This window comes from Ammospiza caudacuta, chromosome 8, assembly GCF_027887145.1.
Source record: "Ammospiza caudacuta isolate bAmmCau1 chromosome 8, bAmmCau1.pri, whole genome shotgun sequence".
NCBI lineage: Eukaryota > Metazoa > Chordata > Aves > Passeriformes > Passerellidae > Ammospiza > Ammospiza caudacuta.
In genome coordinates, this window is record NC_080600.1 from 24,966,620 (window position 1) to 24,989,438 (window position 22,819).

The 22,819-nt window shown below is 37.7% G+C and overlaps 1 protein-coding gene across 1 annotated transcript in view; it reads left to right on the forward strand.

The window, feature by feature from the left end:
• Positions 1 to 22,819, forward strand: part of LRP2 (LDL receptor related protein 2) — a 110,489-nt gene that overhangs the window by 47,236 nt on the left and 40,434 nt on the right. Inside the window, exons 23-42 of the mRNA XM_058809952.1 lie at positions 166 to 285; positions 634 to 750; positions 1,891 to 2,268; positions 3,156 to 3,404; positions 5,635 to 5,846; positions 6,314 to 6,498; positions 7,390 to 7,618; positions 8,746 to 8,923; positions 10,876 to 11,004; positions 11,955 to 12,121; positions 13,737 to 13,880; positions 14,845 to 14,954; positions 15,855 to 16,032; positions 16,349 to 16,562; positions 17,010 to 17,249; positions 17,383 to 17,571; positions 18,588 to 19,508; positions 20,061 to 20,226; positions 20,698 to 20,856; positions 21,766 to 22,055. Of these exons, the coding sequence (XP_058665935.1) occupies positions 166 to 285; positions 634 to 750; positions 1,891 to 2,268; positions 3,156 to 3,404; positions 5,635 to 5,846; positions 6,314 to 6,498; positions 7,390 to 7,618; positions 8,746 to 8,923; positions 10,876 to 11,004; positions 11,955 to 12,121; positions 13,737 to 13,880; positions 14,845 to 14,954; positions 15,855 to 16,032; positions 16,349 to 16,562; positions 17,010 to 17,249; positions 17,383 to 17,571; positions 18,588 to 19,508; positions 20,061 to 20,226; positions 20,698 to 20,856; positions 21,766 to 22,055 (4,575 nt within the window). The remainder of the gene's footprint in view (positions 1 to 165; positions 286 to 633; positions 751 to 1,890; positions 2,269 to 3,155; positions 3,405 to 5,634; positions 5,847 to 6,313; positions 6,499 to 7,389; positions 7,619 to 8,745; positions 8,924 to 10,875; positions 11,005 to 11,954; positions 12,122 to 13,736; positions 13,881 to 14,844; positions 14,955 to 15,854; positions 16,033 to 16,348; positions 16,563 to 17,009; positions 17,250 to 17,382; positions 17,572 to 18,587; positions 19,509 to 20,060; positions 20,227 to 20,697; positions 20,857 to 21,765; positions 22,056 to 22,819) is intronic.

Genomic DNA, 22,819 nt, shown 5'->3' on the forward strand with positions numbered 1-22,819 from the left:
AAAAATTACCTGATATTAATTATTTAATGCTTATAATTTATATGATTACTAGTTGTTGTATTATATGCTGCAAGTTAGGGATAATGTTCTTCTACTTTCTCAGCAATATGCTGATTTCAAAAGAGAGGAAAGAAACACATTTGCATTTATTGTCATTCTTAATAGCTTTCACAGGTACTTGTGAACCCAGGCAATTCCAGTGTCCAGACCATCGCTGTATTGACCCATTTTATGTCTGTGATGGGGACAAGGATTGTATAGATGGTGCTGATGAGCATGACTGCAGTAAGTGTAACTTTCTTTGTTGAATGTCTCTTTATTGTTTCCTCACACTTGCCCCCAAAGGAGACTTTGGTGATCTTATATTACCAGCTCCAACACAGCATAATAAACCTATCCATAAATTAATCCTGCTTGTGATGCTTTTGATCTCTGGGCTGCTTGTGGAGGGCTGAAATCTGTTTCCTCTGTTTTCTGTGAATTACAAAGTCACTGCATTTTCTGTGTCTCAGGGAAATTATGGTCTTCAGTGGAATTGATACCGTATCAGACTTAAGCACCTGTAGGGTAAATCTGATGCAGTCTAGCTCTGTAAAATAAATAAATAACATTCAGTATTTTTAAATTTTATAGTATATAACTGCAGCGCCACAGAGTTTAAATGTCTAAGTGGAGACCAGTGTATCAGCACCTACTACCAGTGTGATGGTGTTTTTGACTGTAACGATCACTCAGACGAGGCCAATTGCCGTAAGTATATTGATGCTGAAAGAAATACTTCAGTTATTAAGTGATGCTTTTGGACATTTCCTTTAATCTGCTATGTCGAATACTGCCCTTGCAATCTTAATATTCTTTTCAGGGAAACTTGTCTTTACATCATTTTCCTGAGCAGGAATTTCAAACACAGATTCCAGTGCAAGAATATCATAGAATCATAAAATGGCTTGGGTTGGAATGAACCTTAAAGATAATCTAATTTCAACCCCCCTGCCTTAGGCAGAGACACCTTTCACTAGACCAGGTTGCTCAAAGCCCCATCCCACCTGGTCTTGAACACTTCCAGGAATATGGCATCCACAATTTCTCTGGAAAACCTGTTCCAGTGCCTCAACTTCCTCACAGTAAAGAATTTATTCCTAATATTGAATCTGAACCTGTTTTCTTGCAGTTTGAAGCCATTCCTCTTCGTCCTGTAACTACATGTCCGTGTAAAAATTTTCTCCCCATTTTTCAGTACCCGAAGGGAGCCTATAAGAAAGGCCACAGTAAGGTCACCCCTAAGCTTACTCTTTTTCAGGCAGAACAATTTTAATTCTTTTAGTCTTTTCTTGTAGGAGAGGTGCTTCATCCCTCTAACAATCTTGGAACTAAGCAGATTATGCTAGAGAGAGTAGATGGCTCAAACAAAGAGGACAGTTTGCATTCCTTTTGGCTATAACATTTTGTTTTACCTGGCATTTCAGTCTCAGGATTTTAAAGCAAAATAAAGTTTATTAATCTGAAAACCTGGTATTCATGAAAGTTAGATTGAAAGTTTTTTTGAGTAATTTTTTACACTTAAATTAGTCAAAATGCTACAACAGGGTGGTGAAAGAGAAACTGATTTTCTGTAGCTTTGGACAGGTACATAGGTATAAATATGTGTTTGCTCAAAGTATAATAATAGTTGAATTGCCTTGTTGACCACATTATAAAGTAGGAGTTAAATTAGTCACATTTTGAAATGTCCTGCAGATTGACTGTGAATCCGTGGCCTGATCTAAAAGCAACACAGTTCTTAATAGCACTGTAACTATAAGTTATATAAGAGATGAACTGAACATAGTGGTTTTGCTTCTCAGTCTAAAGTTGAAACAGCTTCTGAACTGTTGAATGTCACTGTTGTAGCTACAAGACCACCAGGGATGTGCCACCAGCATGAATTCCAGTGTCAATCAGATGGCAGTTGTATTCCTGATCACTGGGAATGTGATGGCCATGTTGATTGTGCAGATGGCTCAGATGAACATCACAGGTGTCCTCCCAGAACATGTCCTCCGTCGCTTTTCCGCTGTGACAATGGCAACTGTGTGTACCGGGCGTGGATCTGTGATGGGGATAACGACTGCAGGGACATGAGCGATGAGAGGGACTGTCCAACTCAGCCCTTCCGGTGCCCCAGCTGGCAGTGGCAGTGTCCAGGTCACAGTATCTGTGTGAACCTCAGCAAAGTATGTGACAATTCTGCTGACTGTCCTAATGGAGCTGATGAATCCCCGCTGTGCAGTAAGTTACTCTTCAAGTATCTACTGTAGACTATGTGTCATTTCTTCAGAAAGAAGTGGAATACTCAGCATGCTCTATTTTATGTCACAGTGTTTCTGGTGGAAATGTAAGCACAATGTAATTTGAGCTCAAATTTTCTAAGTGGAACTTGCTTTCAGTGAAAAGATACTGCAATGATGACTGAGGAATTTATTTGCTCTGTCCAATCTTGTGCTCTGAATTCCAGTGTGATTCCCACTGACTTTAGATTTTTATATAACTACATGGGAATGAACTTTGTGTTCCTGGACACATTCACTAAAGCATAGTATGCTTTATATCTTTATATTCAGATGAAATGTGATTCAGTCCTTAATATTCTCTTTTAAATTTTTAACTTCAAGAATCATGATTAAAATCAAGAAGTTAATTTGTAGCGAGAATTTGTATTTATGTTGATTATGAATTGATTTAAACATAATCTTTTTCTTTCCTTCTTTCCTCCTTCTTCTCTTTAATCAATGCACATTCTCAGATGAACCCCAGCCAGGTATGATTATAAACTATTTTAAATTATTATTTATACAACTTTAGGATTGGAGTGGTAAAGTAAAATTTCTTATATTTCTAGCTATTTTTGAAAAAATTGTTGTATATAATTAGACAGCCTTCTGTTTGGCATTCATTTGATGAGATTCAGTACATGTGATGTTGTTACCTGCCTTAATGTGCAGTGTGTATGCTGTATTTTGCATAAGGACCACAGTCCTTTCTCACACTGCATAACTGAGATTCTGCAGTCATTTTAGTAGCAGTCTTTGGCTAATAATACAATTGTAAAGATTCAAATTTATCACAGGAAGCATTTGTTGACTATTTGCTTATCTCTCTCCCCAACCCATCTTCAGATCAGGAAAGCTGCTCTGACAATAATGCTGGCTGTACTCATGAATGTATTCAAGGACCTTTTGGAGCTCAGTGTACCTGTCCTATTGGATACCAGCTTGCAAATGACTCCAAGACCTGTGAAGATATTAATGAATGTGACCCTCCAGGCTTTTGTAGTCAGCACTGTTACAACGAGAGAGGATCTTTTAGGTGTTATTGTGATGAAGGATACATTCTAGAAGCCAATGGGAGGATTTGTAAAGCAGCAGGTGAGAAACATTGATGTCAGTCTAAGAATGACAGCAGTGCCTGAGAACTGTCCAGCTTTGTGTCTCAGTTTGAAAGACAGGTGTCTGCCAAGGAAGGTGGAATGGAAAATATGACGTCCTTCTCTCCAAATTATAATAACTTTGAAATTAAGGAGCTTTCAGGCAAAGATATGGGAAAAGGAATAGCGGTTCTTTACTAATATGTATACACATGTAGATATGTGTAACAAGACAAACAGCCAGCCCCTTTGGCAGCAGCAGCAGCAGCAGTGAACCGAACCGAACGGAACCGAACGGAACCGGAGCCCCGGGGCCGCCTCCCTTGGGCTGTGGGCGCTTCCCTTCGCTGCAGTTCCGCTCGCGGCCGCCAGGGGCGCTGCTGGCTCCGGCCCGGCGGGGCGGCTGCGGTGATTGCCCTGCGCCGGCAGGGGGCGCTGTGGCGCGAGCTCGGCCGCGTCTCCCTCACGGGGTAATGGCGGCGGCCGGATGGGGAATTGGGCTGCAGTAGGAACCTCGGAGTGGCGGCTGGAACCCCAGAGTAGCAAAGGAAGTGTATAAGAAACTCCACAGCTGTAGCAGGAGCCGCAGGGGCTTCCCGGCAGGCACGGGTGTGGGGTTGGAGTGTAGCGAAAACCCGGAGCAGTGGCAGAAAAACAACCGGGCTGGGCAGCGGCAGGCCCGCTCCGTGCAGCCGGAGGAAAGCCTCCTTCGAGGGGGCTCGGGGTCCCGGGTTTTCCCCTGAGACACTCAGGTAGATGGTGAGGGCCCTTTCTAGTGAGGCAGGGTGTTAATAAGGTGCCAGTCCACCAGCTGTTCTTACAAGCAGAGGCTCACCCACAGTAAGGAAGAAGCAGTACAGGGTTGGGCGGTGGCACTGGCAACAGCTCGACTGACAGTCCTCCTCCGATGCCGACAGCAAAAGCATGGAGTCCAGCCCAGCCCCTCAGCCCCCAGCCAAAATCTCGAGGTATTGCTGCCCTTGCCGAGAAAATGTCCCTCAGCTGATAGTGCAGGCAGCTGCACTCGTCCCCCTTCTCCTGGGCTATATCCTTTGTTTCTCTTAAGTACCAGTCGTTAATTATCTTTTAGCAACAAATGGGAGAAAATGACCTGAGAGAAAGCAGCTAAACGAAAAATCCTAACTGCCAACACTTTGCCATTATGATCTTTTTCTCTTAAAAGAGTTGATTTTAGAGGTGTTCATGGCAGATGACCGTGAGAATTAAAACTGTCAGCTATAGGGTTAATCAGAAACTAATATTTCATAGAAATAGTATATTTAAATGAACGCTATTTTTTTTTTAGCTTGCAATGATCAAAAATAATATTTTGAAGAAAAGCAATGTCAGAGACTTGTGAGCCGTAGCCCAAAATTAACTGTTTATAAAGTTCAATGTTCACAAAGTGTTTAAATCCCAGCCTCTCGTAAGACTTACCTGGTCCCTATGCTGTACTTTGCTCATTTCTAAGGGGCAGACATCACTGATGCAGCCTAGATGCCAGTTGTTCTCTGTCTCTTTTGTAGTACACTGACAGGGCAGAGAAGCCATAACCCCCGTGGAATTTATCTTTACAAGTTTCCTGGCTTAGGGATATACTCAGGTTGTGGAAGACACTTGCATTTTCCCTGCACATAAGCTTGGCCATTACTAATAGGGAGTTTCTTGTACTTTGCTGTCTTTATGGTTGATGCTCTTCAGTTATTTTTTAGCATCTTATCTGTGCAACCTAATTACAGCAATCTACGGCTTTCCTGTAATCTGCTTCTTCTCCCTTGTTCCCACATGGTCCAAAGGGGGAAAAAAGAGAAGGTGGGTTACAAAGGAGGGAGACCAGGCTGAGCAGATTAATTGGAGGTGCCAAAAACTTTGGGAGTTGAATCAGGAGTGGGAGATCAAAGAGTTTTATGGAGGAATGAGTGCTGGATGTCAGCAGCAAACTGGTTAGACAGTGGGCAATAGGACCTAATGTTCAGATAGGAGCCTGGGAGGGAAGTCTGTAAAAAGAGTTATGGAGAAAAGCCAATGTAGATTTAATAGTCAGGATGGACAGACTGGATATGATACTATATCTTGGCCTGGGAATTGATTTAAATTTGTCCTTTCAATATTTATGTCTAGATACTACAGTGTTGATGCTATAAAGTCATGTTAAATTACTCAGTGTTTCTTTTTTCCCAGTTACTGTTGAATAGCTCATTGGTTTATTTTAATTTCTATTCCTCTGACAGAATCTGGGAATCTTCTTTTGCTGGTGGCAAGTCGTAACCAAATTGTTGTGGATAACATCACTTCTCAGTCACACAGTATTTATTCTCTGGTTCGGGATGGGACAAATATTGTGGCTATTGATTTTGATTCAGTCACAGATCGCATCTTTTGGTCTGATACAACACAGGATAAAATCTGGAGTGCTTATCAAAATGGGACTGACAGAAAAATAGTAAGTTTTGCTGAGTAAGTTTTCTTGTCTTTTATGGAGAGAAAATGAAGACACTGTATCTTTAGTTAATGAAGGAGAAGAGGAAAATCCAAATATAGTAAGAAAAGAGGTAACAGAGACAAAGTGAAGCAACTTTGTAGATAAGCTAAGCTAACATTTCAAATAGCTGTTTGAAAAGGGAAACTGAATGCTTTCAAGAAGCCCTTTTTTAAGCATCACAATATAAACTGATTTTCCTATTAGTAAATTCTAACTTCTTCAATAGACCTGCTGAAGTTAGTAGGAGTGTTTGGGTTTATGCTTTGCCATCATTTTGGATATGTGCATTGTGATTAATTCTGCATTGTAGACCTAGAAGATATTGGAAACTTGGTTCATAATTTTCCATATCTATAGAAATGCAAAAGGTAAAATTTAATATAATCTTTTTTTTTCCTCTCCCCACCTGCTTTTTTGTTCTTGAACAGGTGTTTGACAGTGGTGTCACTGTGACTGAGAGTATAGCAGTGGATTGGGTGGGTCGTAACCTTTACTGGACAGACTTTGTTCTGGAAACAATTGAAGTCTCCAAAATGGATGGGAGCCACAGGACTGTGCTGATCAGTGAAAATATAACAAACCCAAGAGGACTAGTGTTAGATCCTAGAACTGAGTAAGATTTTTCATATTATTTTTTATTAAGATACTTATTTTATGATGTAGCTATTAAAATTTAAGACATGTCCAAATTGTATTGGAATTGTAAATGACAAGTGGAAGTAACATCTTAAAACAATTTAGTGTGTTTTTAGAGTTGATTAATATTTCAAGTCATTAAGTAATTACTGCTGATATGTAGTTCTGTTTCAGTGCAACAAGATGGTTTTTTACCTATAAAATATTTTTCTTCTTTTGCTTCTGAGTTAAGAAGTATTAATTCAAAATTATGATGTATCACTTCAGTTGGTGGTATACCACAAACAATGGGATTTCATGTCATATGCCTACCTTCATACTTCCAAGTCTGAAATAATTATCCAGATTGTATTGTTATCACAAAAAGCACCTTCCCATTTCAGACAGCAAGTGGTATAGAGTTAATGTGATGATTTGAACTGTTCATGTACAAAATTTTACTCTTTTTTTTGAGGTTTTCATTGCCTTGAACTCTGTTTGCTGCCAGTTTCAATGCTGTTAACATTATCAATGCATACCTGTTAGAGTGTAAGCCTGTATTAAATTATTATGTAGCAGTCAGAGGATGAGATTATAATAAACATTAAAAACCAGTGACACCAGTAGCTTCTATATTGACAAAAAACCAGTAGCTGCTATTATTGACAAATAGAAACAACAGTAGAAGTATTACAAGAATTTTTATAACAGAAATTACTGTAATATCTTCTGTAAGCATGTTGCTAAAGTAAATTATTTCAGTATCATTATGTAGGACTGTTCATAGAAAGATTGCTTCTATTTTTTGCCTAATGACTCTTTGTGGAATGTTTCTCAGTAGGCTGCTAGTTTTTTTCCCAGGTTGCTAACCATGAGTTACTTTTTTCAGTGCTCATGTAATGTTCTGGACGGACTGGGGCCAAAACCCCCGAATTGAAAAAGCCAGCATGGATGGCAAAATGCGCACAGTGATTGTTAATAATAAAATCTACTGGCCTAATGGACTGTCCATTGATTATCCAAATAAACTTCTCTATTTTGCTGATGCTTATCTTGACTATATTGATTTCTGTGATTACAATGGAAACAACAGACGACAGGTGGTTGCAAGTGATCTGGTAAGACATTAATAAGGAACCATTGTTTTCCTGTGTCCCTGCTGATAGTACTGAAAAATATATTAGCTTGTCATAGACTTGGCTGTATTTTTCTTTAAAATTATTGAGTGAAGCAGATGTGAAGTATTTTATCTGCTTCCTGCTGCTGGAAAAAGAGAAACTGCTATCCTATTCAGTCTCTCAGGAGATCTTCAGCAGAGTCTGGAGCTGCCTGTAGACTTGGTGACTTGGTGCTTTATAGCATTCTCATCTCTTCTGTCTGCATGTATGAAATCTGAAGGTGACATCTGACAATGCCGCAACTAGGTGGTACATTCTCTGTAGGCAGAGATAGTAGAGAAAGCCTGGAGAAATGTTTCCTGGTATTTTGTGCGGTTATTGCTACTATTCTTGACAGGAGTGAAGGGTTTTGTGCTGTGACTTGTGTGCAGCAGCTCCATCAAGACAATCCCTCTTACAGTCTGCATCCCAGTGAAGTGCTGCTGGCAGCTTGCAGCACTGTCCTTGTACCAACACAATAGTGCAGATGTTCAGCTGGCACACAGAAAGTGGTATCAATAACCATGTGAATGTTTTCAATAATTGACTCCTGGGGCTTTTACTTTTGGCTGGAGAGACAATTAGTGTGATATAGGAGCCAAGGCAATCTTTCCACTCCTGGTTATCTGAAATCTAGATAAGCCTCCTTCTTTGATCATCTGGTAAATTTTAGGGGAGCTTATCAAGAATGCAGGTTCTTGACAAGTCCATAATTCTCATTAGATGTTTCCTCTTGTGCTTTTGAAAATCTACAGTTGGCTCTTTATCTGTGGGTTCTGCCCAAAGTAGTTAGACTGCTTTGCTAATTCCTCATTCTCTTTATCTCACAGGGTCTATATAGCATTCCATTTTAAAAAATATATATTTTCCTCATGATTAATGTATTATTTTAGACTATTTGTACTATTAATAGTACATTAATAATGTACTATTTTAGACTATTTTTTCCTGAAAAAATATCTTTTGTGACACAGTTGCTTCATTATTTATGTATTTAAAAATTATGCTCACCTCTGTTATTACTTCATTGCAAGCTTTACATCTGCAAATCTCCAGAAGTAAATTGGTAATCAACCTTGCCTTTTTAGATACTGCAGCATCCACATGGTCTAACTGTCTTTGAAGATTTTGTGTACTGGAGTGACCGCTATACTAATCGAGTCATTCGGGCCAATAAATGGCATGGAGGAAACCAGACAGTTATGATTTATAACATTCACCAGCCTTTGGGTCTCGTGGCAGTCCATCCTGTAAAGCAGCCTGATGGTAAGTTCATCAAAACAACTTTGGTAATTGCAGAAATAAGCATGCAGTGATGTCATGCATTGGAACACCAAGAATCAGTCTTTTCAGCAAAAGGGTTGGGTTAAAAAAAACAAATAATTCACACTATTGACTTGCAATTGTTCAATCTGGTGTTAGGGAAAACAACCACCTAGGCAGCATTTCAGGATGATGACTAGCCAAGAAGAACAATAAGGAGGTAGTGTGTGCCATTTTCTTGCACTTTGTTCTGAGCGTTTTTACAAGACAATTGAGGCATTTTCGGAAAGCATTTTAATTTAACAAATTTCTCTCTGTGGCATACTAGATTCAATTTCTCGTGCAGCAATAATTATTTTTGAAAAGATTACTGTCATCAACTTTCTCTGAAAGTACTTCTACATTATTTTAGTCAATGAAACAATAATGATAAATAATCCCCTTCATTGCATTAAATATTCTCTCTGAGATCTTGTGTGGGTGATCTCTTGCAGCTTAAAGACTAAAAAAACCCTAAATTATTTCTGTTAGGTAGAGATCTTTCATATCAGACTTTTTTCTTATTCCATAGCATGACTTGAAGAGTGTTGAGCATGTTGATATTAATATTATCTTTCAGCTTTAGTTATATTTCTGTGTATGGAGTGTTTCCAGCTAATAAATATTACTTCTTTTTTTCTTTTTTTCCTCAAAATATACCCCCGTGCCTGGGAAGGTGGAGACTTCCCTGAGTATCTGAGCAAGGCTCTAGTACTTTCAGTGCTGGATTTGCTTTGGAGCAAAGCCTTCCTCAGACATGTTAAAGCTGCCTATTCTCACTGTCAGTTGTTCAGTTAGCAGGGCATAGCCTTAATTTATTCGTCATAATTATGGTTTGAGAGGTTTTATTTTACAACCTAAGGTTTAAAAAAATTTATATCCCTGGAGAATTTTTTCTTCTTCTTCTTCATTGTATTTAGTACATTTTATAATTTTTCATTCTGAATTATTCTATTGTACTTTATGTGGCCAGGCAAAAAGGGAAAGAATAAAGTACTTGCAGAATAGCATAACATACTGATGTTGACAAATGAAGGAATAATTACATGCTGATTGAAATTCCAGATGCAGTAATAAAACTGTCATCCACTCTCCTATTTTGTAAACCATTGGATCTTACACTAACCACAGTTTAGATTTTTTTATACTGGTGACATGAACAATTTTCTTACAGTTTGAGTTCTGAGTTTATGCCATTATTTTATTGTCATGTTAATTTGTTTTCAGTTCTTGTTAGTTTTTATATTAGTAACAATTTTGTGAATTCCTGGAACTCCCAAGCTTTTTAGAATAAGGTCTGCTGCCATTGCTAAGGATGGACTCAAAATCTGATTTTTGTTTTCTTGAAGATTACTCATTCTGAAAAGTCTTGTTCAGCAGCAAGTTTGCGGAAGTGGTTTAGATTGAATTTTAGTGTATAGTAATAATATCAGTCAGGAGAGATCTTCAGTATCTTTTTTTTACATTTTACAACTTTTCATTCACAGTTTCAAAGTAAGCTAAGAAATTTGGCATTGAATTCCCGCTATCTTTGCAACTATTTTCTCTTTAGTTTCTTCAAGAAGTTTCAGCAAATAATTTAAATCTCCCATCTAGAAGGGTTACAGTCAAGGACTGCAAATCCCACAGGTTTCCTCATGCAGTTAAGAAAAGTTTGAAATAGAGTTTGAACATTTTTTTGTGATGCATAAAAATTGCAAAGATTACTATGATAATGTACTGGTTTTCCATGGAAAATTGTATCCTGTCACGAGTAAATTGTATTCCTTTTTGTTCTTAGAAATAATTTCATTATTTTAATTTTTAAAGAAATAGCAAAACTTTCTTAGTTCTGGGTTAATGTCAGTAGCAAGGAGAATATTCTCTCTAGTTGCTTATATTATTATAGCTGCTAATAGTTCCTTTCTTATTTTCAGGTATTAATTCCTGTGCATCATCCCCCTGTAGCCATCTGTGCTTACTTTCTTCATCTGGACCACTTTTTTTTTCCTGTGCTTGTCCTTCAGGGTGGATCCTTTCTCCTGATAACAGGAACTGCATGAGAGGTAGGGCAGTACTAATGAGATTTTGAGAGGTGCAGTGATGCTGTGTTTTGTGGTTTTTCATGCCAGAATTTTTACTGCAAAATTTATATAAAAGTGTTAAGCAGCCAGTAAAGAAAATCAAAACCAAACCAACCTTTGGTCTATTATAAAAGATTCAATGGGTTGCTTCTACAGCAGCCCAGTTCCCTGTTAGGTGGTAGCTTGTGCCTATGGGTAGAGGCTAGGATTTGTTCTCCAAAGACCAAAGCACAAGGAAAAGGGGAGGGAATCTGTGTTCAGGAGATTCTCTTCCCCTAGTCCCTAGCAGATGAGAAATGCAGTTGCTGACTATCCCTCTGCAGCTCTCTGATGCACTTTCTCAGATCACCTGATGCATTGCCCTTGTTAATAAGATTTAAGCATAAGGGTACAAGTTTACCTAAAAGTAAATATACCAGTAGGGAGTATGTCTGTTCCCTTAGGGATAAAACCAGAAAAGAGTACTGCAGTTATATTTTGTAATAATGATCAGCAGTTGCCCTGTGATGTTGTTCCATGCTTGTGGGTCCTGCTTAATATGCATTAGAACCTATCACAGGCAGGTTCTGCAGGATCCTCAGAGCTTTGGCTGGTTCCCCTTCTCAGAGATTTGAAAAAGCAGCTTAGAGCAGCTGCACAAATATCCTTTTTTTTTTGTGTGGAATTGAGTGATCCTGCCTTATTTACTTCCTTCTGCTCAGAATTTGTATTGTGATTGCACAGTGCTGAAACTTAAAATGTTACAGCAGTTTAAATAACTGATAACCTTGTTCCTAGTGAGGGAACAAACCTCTATGTAAGGGGTTTCAAAACATCACTGGTAATATTGAACCATTCTCAGCAGCAGGGAGCTTTTGGGTGGGAGGGGAAAGCATATCATAATGCCTTTTTCTTGACCAGAAGCAACTCTGAATTACTCTTTGTTTTCACAGTTGAACACCCTTTCCTTATTGCTGTAAGAGATAATATAATTTATGGAATTTCTCTGAACCCTGAGGAGAAGACAAATGATGCTATGGTTCCAATAGCAGGAGTTCAAAATGGTGTTGATGTTGACTTTGATGACTCTGAACAGATGATTTATTGGGTTGAAAATCCAGTAAGTTAGTATTTATGTTCAAAATGTGCACTAAATTAAAACCTTTTTACCTTTTTTATTTTTGAAAAGTGTTTTGGACTGAAATATGTTAACATTTGTTTTTGTTGTTGGTGGTGTTTTTTTTTTTTTTAATATTTTGTTTGGTTGGCTGTTTTCCTAGGACAATTAAAGAAGCTTTGTCTCTTTTGTAAAGTAGTTCTTATATTTGTCAGCAGAAACATCTGATTAATGTTTTTTCCTGGCTCAGAGACATGAACAGGAAATATTGGAGAGCATTGACAGACCCACACTCAGCCCTGCTGTGCTGTAGTTTGCTCTCTCTGCTCCCTTGACTTAGGAGCCAACTCTGCAAACACAACAGAGCACTTCTGCATGGGAGCAGTGCATTGGACACAGTGACACTTAGCATTAGGATGAATGCATGTGCATTGAGTCTGAGCACTTAATGAACTGATGTCATAGAGAAGCATCTTTTTCATTAAGTTGAAAATGGTTGCAAGCTCACAAGAATTTCCAGGTAGCACATGTGAGGCTTATAGATTTAAAAATGAATTTGAACTAATTTTTAATAGTTATTTATAATTGTTTGACTAATTGCTTTTATTGCTGGTCATGAACTAAGAAACTAGATATGTTCTATAAGGCTAACTTGTTACAAAAAGCAAAAGAGGAAAAAATGCATAATTTTTGTGAATGGACACTTCAAAAGGAAAAAATCTCTGGTAGTCTGTCTGAAGACAATATGTCTTCACTCTTGGAAACTTAAAAACAATTCTTTTTATCAAGAAAAGCAATAATTAGGTCTTGGAGAAATATGAAGATAGATGAGGAGATTTCTGTAATTATGTTTTAACAGAAACAATTCACACAAACTTGTTATGTTTCATCCACACAAGATTTTTGGGTTTTTTTCCCAACTTGCTTTCTTTACATTTTGCAGCTCTGAAGTAAATACAATTTTAAAAATAACTAATTTTAAAGTGTATTCTGTGCCACTAATAAAGAAATTAAAAATTGTTTAATTATTTGTTCTTTTAAAGTTAGAATGTTTAGTTCAATGAAGTAGTTAAATAGACCTATTTAAGCAAATCTTTGCCCGAGAAACTACTTAAGTACTTGGGAATCTGTTTCATTTTCTCTGTAGTCTGAAAAAATATTCTTGACAGATGTCAGCCAGCAGACACAGCTGACATATACAATAGGGTGGGAGGTCAAGGGCAAGTTAAATCCTGGCAAGTGGAATGGGAGGTGCCTTTGCAGGGCCAGTGTTTGCTGTTGGGTCTGCTGTGGGTGGGTCTGGACAAGGCCTGCCAAAGGTGTGCCTCTGGGCTGTGCCCCCCAGCTGCATCCCCTGCAGGCCTCAGGCTTCGGCTGCTCCCAAACAGAGCTGCCACACCTGTGTCAGTCATGGATCACCCTCTGCAAAAAAGATATTTCTGTAGTTCCTGTGATCCATTTTATGTTCCTGGTTCTGCCCTATCTCTGCCTTCTTCTGCCTAGAACTGTGCTAGCATTAGAAAAGATTGCAGTATAAAAGAAGTGCTAGTATAGTTGGAATAGAAGAGTGTTTTCTGCTCTTGACATTTTTTAAACTTTTGCTGTTTTTCTTTTCAAGGGTGAAATTCACAGAGTGAGGTCAGATGGAGCCAACAGGACAGTGTTTGCTCCAGCAGCTGTTATTGGTGCTCCTACTGGTCTGGCACTAGACTGGATATCTGCAAACCTGTATTACACTAACCCAGGGACACAGTCAATTGAGGTAATTATTTAAGAGGGACAACTGGAAAATAAGAGCCTAGATTTTTCACTGCTATGTATACAGGTTTAAATTAGTAATATTTATTTTGTGAAAAACTTAAATTAGATTTACTTTAAAGTGTAATCTGTCAGTAGAAAAATACGAACTTGAACAGAAACTTAAATTTAAAGATAGTCAAAAAGATTGAAAGCAATATATTCTGGACGCTTTATTTGTGCATAGATCTACCCTGCAAACTTTATTTGTGTATAAATTTCTTTTTTTGTTTTCTCCCTACAATGCCTTAGGCTTCTAGTGTTTAACACACAGATGTGTTTAACACTAAGATGACTAGAGTTAATATTGTTATTGTCCTTACTTCAAATCAATGATCCCAAATCAATGCCTCTGATAGTAAAGGAATGCTGCCATTGAATGCAGTAATATCCATTCCCAAATGCTTTGATAATGTATCATGTAGCTTTCTAGAGACAAGCAGTCTCATGGTATATGAAGGATAAAATTGTCATTCAGAGTAGGGAAATGGAGGATAAGTAATGTATTATATAGTAATGACTGTGAATAAACCCAGTCATTAGTGTTCTTGTTCCAAAATATAAATGCCTACTATTAAATTAAAAGGCAGCTAATTTTAGCAAGTGAAACGGGATACTTCCTAAATCAGAATTTCATCAAACCATTCAGGCCTTGAAGATAATATGGAAACTGAAAGATAAATTGTTTTTATGCTTAGGAGCCTTCCTTGTTATCATAGGGAGGTTCTTAGCTGCAAGCAGCTCTTTCTAGGGGTGCATGTTAGAGAAAGGTGGTGGTTAGAGTACAGAACAATGTGCTTTTTCTTCATGGTATTCAAGAAAGTCTTCTGCAATTTCAACTCCGTGTTGATTTAGGCTTCATTCCTGTAATTTGAAAATGCACTGTAAGTTCTATATTGCATGGTCTGATAAGGTCAATGTTTGCATAGGTCCTGAAGCTGCATGGCGACATAATGTACAGGAAAACACTGATTACCAATGATGGCACCTCTCTGGGAGCTGGCACACCAATTGGCTTGGCAGTTGATCCAGCAAGAGGGTAAATTTCCAAAACTGCTATTGTATTTGCTCATGAATATATTCTCCGTATTTTCTTGGTTTTTTAGGATTTTCTTCCTGGAATTGACACAGTTTTGTTTGTTTCATTAATGTGCAGAATTTATTTACTCTTTTTCAGCTGTAAAAAATAAGTGCATAGCTTCCTAAATTACTACATAGATGTTCATCCTCCTTAATTTACAATATACTTGTATAGTACAATTTTTTAATGTAAAAAAAAAATCAGAATATTATGATTATGAAAAAATCCCTGAAAAATGGGAACCCAGAATAAAGAGTACTCCAAAGTCTTTCTGTAAAATATCTTGTGATGTCTGACTTGAGCCTAGAAAGATGTATTACATGGGAAAAATGTCACATGTTAAAAAGTATAGCGCTAAATGTAATTTTGCTGCTTGTTCCCAAAAAGAACAATTTGCCTTTTTTTTTTTTTCATCTAGATTTTTTCTGATTCTGTTGTTTTAATTGAAAATTGAAACCAAACTCACTCTGAAATGTTGCAGCCATCTGTGAAACAGAATTATTACTATTATTATAAGGAGGTGTCGTTTTATGTTCTAGTCATAATACTCTACTGCATTTACCTGCTGATGGTATCATGGGACGAAATAGGTGAGGTCAAGGATTTCTAAAAGTTATTTAAGAGGCATTCCTCTCTTTCAAGAGAAGCAGGTGTTTCTCTTTGTCAAGAGAACAAGCATTCTTCTCTTTCTCAAATAAGCTCTTTTTAACTGTGGTTTGATTCAGCATGAGCTCTGTTCCGCATGTGCTGAAGTGTTTGACTGACAGAGGAATTGGTTTTAAGCGTATGCTCAGGCAACTCTGACCCATTGATTTCTCTTGCCAGTTTTGCTAACAGATCTGCTAATGTCTCTTACAGGAAGCTGTACTGGACAGACCAGGGAACTGACAGTGGAGTCCCAGCAAAGATTGCCAGTGCAAACATGGATGGCTCAGGCATACAAACCCTCTTCACTGGCAACCTGGACCATGTAGAGTTTCTTACCATTGACATTAAGGAACAAAAGTTGTACTGGGCTGTCACAAGCACAGGGATGGTAGGAGATATATTTTTAATAATTATTTCTTTACTTGTCTCTGCATCTATAGTTCACATGAGTGATTTAGTTACTTCAGTTTTCTTTTATAAATGGGAGTTGCAGGACCAAGCAAAATCTGGATAGTTGTTATTAAATACCATCAAAAGTATAAGATCAGAAATCATATACTGCTTGCCTTTTCTTCCTACCTTGTACCTAAATATTTCATGCACAAAAGAGAGTTTAGTATCATGAGTTGCATTTTTGTTTTATATTGTAACACTGAACTGTTGCTATAGGAAATATAATCCTAAACTTTAAAATGATTTCTTAGATTGAGAGAGGCAATTTGGATGGTACAAATCGTGTGACTCTGGTGGTTCATCTTTCTCATCCCTGGGGAGTTGCTGTGTACGGGACCTTTCTGTACTACACTGATCGAGATTATGAAGTGATTGAACGAGTTGACAAGGCCACCGGTGCAAACAAAGTCGTACTGAGAGATAATGTCCCAAGACTGAAGAGCCTACGAGTGTATTACAGAGACAGTGAGTATTTGTAGAGAGATGTTTCAGGATATTCAACTTGCAAAAACTCAGACTTTCCTTAGAGACAGAATGGTTGCTCTTTCAAAAGATATGCTTTGATGCGGTTTACAGGAAAAGTGTCAGCAGCATTTTGCCTGATTTTGGTAAAGAGATGCTCCACCATCTAGTTAAGGCATCTACTGGCTTGTGTAGTTTTACTAAAGTCATGTTGACTAAGAAATTTTGTTACTTTAGCTTCAAATTTGTTTTATCTGGCTGTTGGCCCCATTGATCTTAGATGACAAGAGAGCATAGCTGTCACATCTATGCTAAAATGTATTCTGATTAGGATTTTTATTTTTGTCAGCTGATTGTTAATACTATACAACTATATGCATCTATGTATATCTATGGGTGTTTGTGATAATACAGTTGAGATTTTTGTTTTGCCATGTATGTCTTTTGCAGATTCTGCCGGTTCCACAAATGGCTGCAGTAATAATATTGGAGTGTGCCAGCAGCTTTGCCTGCCTGTACCTGGTGGATTATTCACCTGTGCCTGTGCTACTGGCTTTCAGCTAAATCCTGATAACAGAACCTGTTCCCCATACAGTTCATTTGTAGTTGTTTCTATGCTCTCTGCAATTAAAGGATTTAGTTTAGAGACATCAGATCACTCTGAAGCCATGGTACCACTGGCAGGAAGAGGTATGTGAATATTATAATAGGAAAAAATCTTGTCATGCCTGGTATTTTGGCATTTCTTTCTAGCACAGCACATACTTTAAAGAATTTAGTTTCTATAAAAAATCATTAATTAATACTTTTCAAAATATTTCAGGAAGAAATGCACTTCATGTGGATGTTCACATGCCTTCTGGTTTCATTTTCTGGTGTGACTTCAGTAGCACAGTTTCTTCTCAGAATGCAATACGTAAAATTAAACCTGATGGTTCTTATTTTAGAAATGTTGTTACAAATGGAATAGGACGAAATGGGATCCGTGGCATTGCAATTGACTGGGTAGCAGGTAAGCACAGCTGAATGTAGGAGAATGTTATTCTTTACATATTGTAAAATTTTTAGGCTAACAAGCAGATTCTATTGGAACAATTTTGAATGGAAGTACTATGGTTCTAGCTTGTGGTTTAATGGACTGATTTGAAAATAAGAGGAAGTAATGAATGGCTCTTACGTTTATTTATATATATCTGTAAAGGTGAAAGTTTATCAGAGAAGATGTACGGAGCTTTTTCTCTCCTGATGCTTTAATATTTGTCTTAGGCCTTTGTTCTTGTCTGTACATTTGTATGTAGCTATGAACTACCATTGTGCACTACCATTGTGCAGAGAAGAATGCATAAAACTTGTATTATGACATTGTAAATAAGAAAGGACTTTTTATCTACCCTCAGATTGCTGTGTACACATATTATAAGTTATAATGAAAAGTAAAAAACGCAGAAGAAATATTTATCTTTGATCTATAATTTCCACATGTGCACTTCCTGTTCCTATTTAAACATATTAGAGATTAATTAAAATATTAACTCTTCAGAAAGTATTAATCAACAATTACCATTAATACTTTAGTTTTGTGTATATATATATATATATATATATATATATATATATATATATATGTACTGTATATATGTTTTGCAAAAGTTCTTCAGTTGATTGATAGGCTTGTTGGGATGAGTTTTAGGATAATCATCTGCTGTAAACATTTAATTTAGTTCCTGTATACAGTCTTGTGCCATAACATGGACTTTATGGTTGTGTGTTTTGAAAGACAACTGTACTACTGATACCCATGGCCATTCATGAGAATTTAGAAATTAATTGACTGTCAGTTTGGCTGTCTTCTTTCTAATTCATCTGATGGTAGGCAAATACCTTATGCTTCCAAGTACTAACATATTTATGATGGCTATTCATTTTGTGTTTCGGTGTCTTAGCAACTTGTGTTTCTCAGGTATTGATGCTAATATTAACTTTCTCTTCTGCTTTTCTGATTTGTTTTGTTTTGGTTTTTTTATACAGGAAATCTTTATTTTACAAATGCCTTCCTGACAGAGACTTTTATAGAAGTTTTGCGTTTAAACACAACTTATCGCCGTGTGCTTCTGAAAACTACCATAGACATGCCAAGGCACATAGTAGTTGACCCAAAAAACAGATATCTCTTCTGGGCTGATTATGGACAAAATCCAAAGATTGAACGTGCGTTTCTTGACTGCACCAACAGAACGGTTCTTGTGTCTGAGGGCATTGTCACACCTCGTGGGTTGGCCATAGATCACAGCAATGGCTATGTTTACTGGGTGGACGATTCCTTAGATATGATTGCAAGAATTCAGCCCGATGGTGGTGATGTTGAAATTGTGCGTTATGGCAGTCGCTATCCAACTCCATATGGTATCACTATCTTCGGCAATTCCATGATCTGGGTGGATCGAAACCTGAAAAAAATCTTCCAAGCCAGCAAGCAGCCAGGCAATACTGATCAGCCAACAGTAATAAGAGATAACATTAATTGGCTAAGGGATGTTACAATTTACAACAGTAATTTCCAGTCACGTTCTCCCCTTGATGTCAACAACAATCCTTGTTTGGACAACAATGGAGGTTGTTCTCACCTCTGTTTTGCTCTCCCTGACATTCAGACACCGAAATGTGGTTGTGCCTTTGGAACGCTAGGCAGTGATGGCAAGAGATGTTCCATTTCAACAGATGATTACCTGATTTTTGCTCTTGAAAATGGCCTCAGAAGTATCCACCTAGATCCTGAAAACCACAGTCCTCCCTTCCGTGCAGTCAATGTGTTAAGAACTGCTGTGGCCCTGGATTTTGACAGCATAAACAACCGAATATATTTTACACAAAGTTATCCTTCAGGAACAGGAAGAATCAGTTATGTTAGTATTTACTCAGGAATTAGCTCTCCAACTGTAGTTGCATCTGGTAAGTGCACTGAAATACATTACAAATTAATCAGATATTAAAAAAAAAAATGACCTGCACCACCTACCACTAGCCTAGGTATTTTTATGCTAAATGTCAAGGTCGACCACTTAGTTGGGATATCTAATAAAATGCTCTTTTTGCTTTCTCATTTTTTCCTTTTCTGAGATTCTTATTTTATCTTGATCCCAGTGATATGGAAATATAAAACTGGATAGATATTATTCTGTATATAAAGTGGTACATAATAAATTAAAATTATACGTAATAAATTAATATAATGGAGTAAGGGAGGATTCCTGCTACATGAAGAATAGCAACCAGAACTTAAATCTGTGTGAAGGAAATGTCTTTGTAACACTGTTGTATACCCAGGTGTGCCTGATTCCCAAGTATTACTACTCCAGTTTTTTAAAGTGACAGATTTGCACTGGTGCCAATGGCATTTCAAAGAAGTCTTCAGTGTAGCCAAATTATAATAGGTGAAGAGTGCTGAAGTATCTCAGGAAACCATGCTGAGCTTGTGTGTGCTTTTGCTTGCATGTGCCTAAGACCTGGGGACTCCAGATGGCATAGCCTTTGACTGGATCAACAACAGAGTTTACTACAGTGACTACCTCAATCAGACCATCAGCTCCATGGCTGTGGATGGATCAAACCGCACCGTGATCGCCCGCGTGCCACGGCCCAGAGCCATTGTGTTAGATCCCTGCAGAGGGTATGTGTTGCACTTTGTTTTGACTGCAGGTGAAATGACAATTTAGACCTTGACAAAGACTGCCAGAGACTTCCTATAACCCTAACCCTTTTTCTGTTGTATTCCTTGAATGCTTCAGAAGAATTCTTGTTTCAGTATCAACATTTCCTGAGAGGATGGGACATTACTGTATGATACTGTGCTTTTAATTTCGTTACCAGTTATACTGTGTTATAATTAAGAAAGATAAAAAAGAGGTTGACTTTAGTGAATTCACATAGGAGCTGGAAAAAATTTTCTGAGGTTCACTGCAGTGGACCCCAGTGATCCCTCTAGAAGATTCCCTTGTCAATGTGAGCCGAAATAGAGGAAGAGGATCTTTTCTTGTAGTTTTGCAATGTACACTTCAGTAAGGGACATGACAGTGGAAATACCACCAAAAGCAGAGTTTGTGAGTTTTGTTTTATGAAAATATAATTATGTTATTGACAGGTATATGTACTGGACTGACTGGAGTTCAAATGCAAAGATTGAACGAGCTACACTTGGAGGAAACTTCAGAACACCCATTGTGAGCACAAACTTGGTATGGCCAAATGGACTTACCCTGGACTATGAAGAACAGCAGCTGTACTGGGCTGATGCAAATCTGTATGTATTGAAAACACACTTGTTGGTTTACATTTAGTTCCTATTTTAATAGCTCTATTTATTTTTCCATTTCTTAGCTGATTTTCAGCATTTCAGTTGAATTTTGTACTGGACATTATAGAATGTTAGGAGTTACTTAATAGCAATGCAGTGCTAGGTTTTAATATTGCTGTGAAACTACTGTGCAATAAGAAGTTATATTATGTCACGGTGTAGTTCTCCGCTTTATGCACTTACACCTGCTGTCTGTTTGTCTTACATGCAATTCAGGACTTTCATAAGTGTCTTCTCCAGCAAATACAATCACAGTACACATTTTACAGTATTCATTGCTCATAGTTAATGCCTATCACCTGTGGAATTGGGCCTGATATTCTTGCTGTTGCCTACCAGGCAGAGCTCTATCTTGAATTTATGCCTCAGAATTTCTTCCATCAGCAGGAAAGTTTTAAAAAATGGTTTTGTTTTCTAAGCATTCAAATTTACCCATGGTCTTGGAGAAACCACTGCAACTATCAGACCTTTCCCCTCTGATTCCTAGCATAGAAGTTATTTTTCAGATTTTTTGTTGTATCAGAAGAGTGTTCTCTGTAGTGTAATATAAATCCCATGGCCTGTGTCTTATGGAATCTTATGGGAAGAAGGTGGCTATTGGATTTATCTGCATGCAGGAGGGCAAGGCACTTGTAAGGGGATGTCTGTTTTAAGAGGAATTCAGGATGTCAAATGGAACGTACACTTTTCTGTTTCAAGCTCTAGTTAATGGAGTTGGGGGAGCATAAGCAGCACTCGAGATACTGGTGAACACTGCTGAAATGCTGGATGTCAGTTGCCAGACTAATTAGGGCGTGGTTTTATACATAAGTTAAAAGACTTCTTCAAGATGTAATAATTTCTTTGTTTTTGTAGGCAGAAGATTGAGAGATGCACTCTCACTGGTACAAATCGTGAGGTCATTGTTAGCACTGCTCTGCATCCGTTTGCAATGACAGTGTTTGATCAGCACATATATTGGACAGACTGGAACACACGAAGCATTTACAGAGCTAATAAGTATGATGGTTCAGATCAGATTGTAATGATCATGAATCTTCCACAAAGACCAATGGATATTCATGTCTGGGCAAAAAGTAAGCAGCAGCAGTGTATGAACCCTTGCAACCAGTTCAATGGTGGCTGCAGTCACATCTGTGCACCAGGTAAGCTGTTATGCTTGATGACTGTAAGCTGTTACTCTTGCCTGTTTTAGAGTTTAGACTATAACAATTCTAGTCACATGGGGACAGTTGAAATATTTCTTAGTGTTCACAAATGTTTAATATCTATTTTATTTATAAATGCAATCAAAATATTTGCCATTTAAGATCATGGTGTTTCACCAGCACACCTAGGGGTGGTGTCTAAGAATCCTCACAAGTGAAAATTATGGGTTTCTCTTAAACCCAGCTTAAACCAAGCCATTGTTTTCTGGGGTTTAAACTTTCCTTGGATGAGATATGAAGTGAGTGCTGCCGGATATGCTTACCTTGAGAGTATATGCTCTTACTGATCAGATGTTTCCTACAAGACATTCTAAAAATTTATGGTCGCTATTTCTTTATGTAAGTGTTACAGAGCCTTTTCATATGTTGTAGATTTTTAGAAGTTATGATCCTTGACTTTGAAAAAGTAATTCAGTGCATGTTTTCATTTGTAGCATCTTAAATACCATTAAATACCTATCTTGCCTGAAAACAACTCAAACTTCTCATTAATTTTGAGAAGAGAAGTTTGTCTATTGCAAGAAGTTTTGAACACCTGTTTTGATTTTGAGGGATAAAGTCTCAGTGGATATAGCTGTGATATTTGAAAGCATCACATGCCATCTTGCTACTGCTAAAAAGACATTTGGACAACAAGCAAGTACTAAGATATTCCAAATTCTGATCTCAGTTCCTCTAAGGAACTCTGAAATAACTTTCGT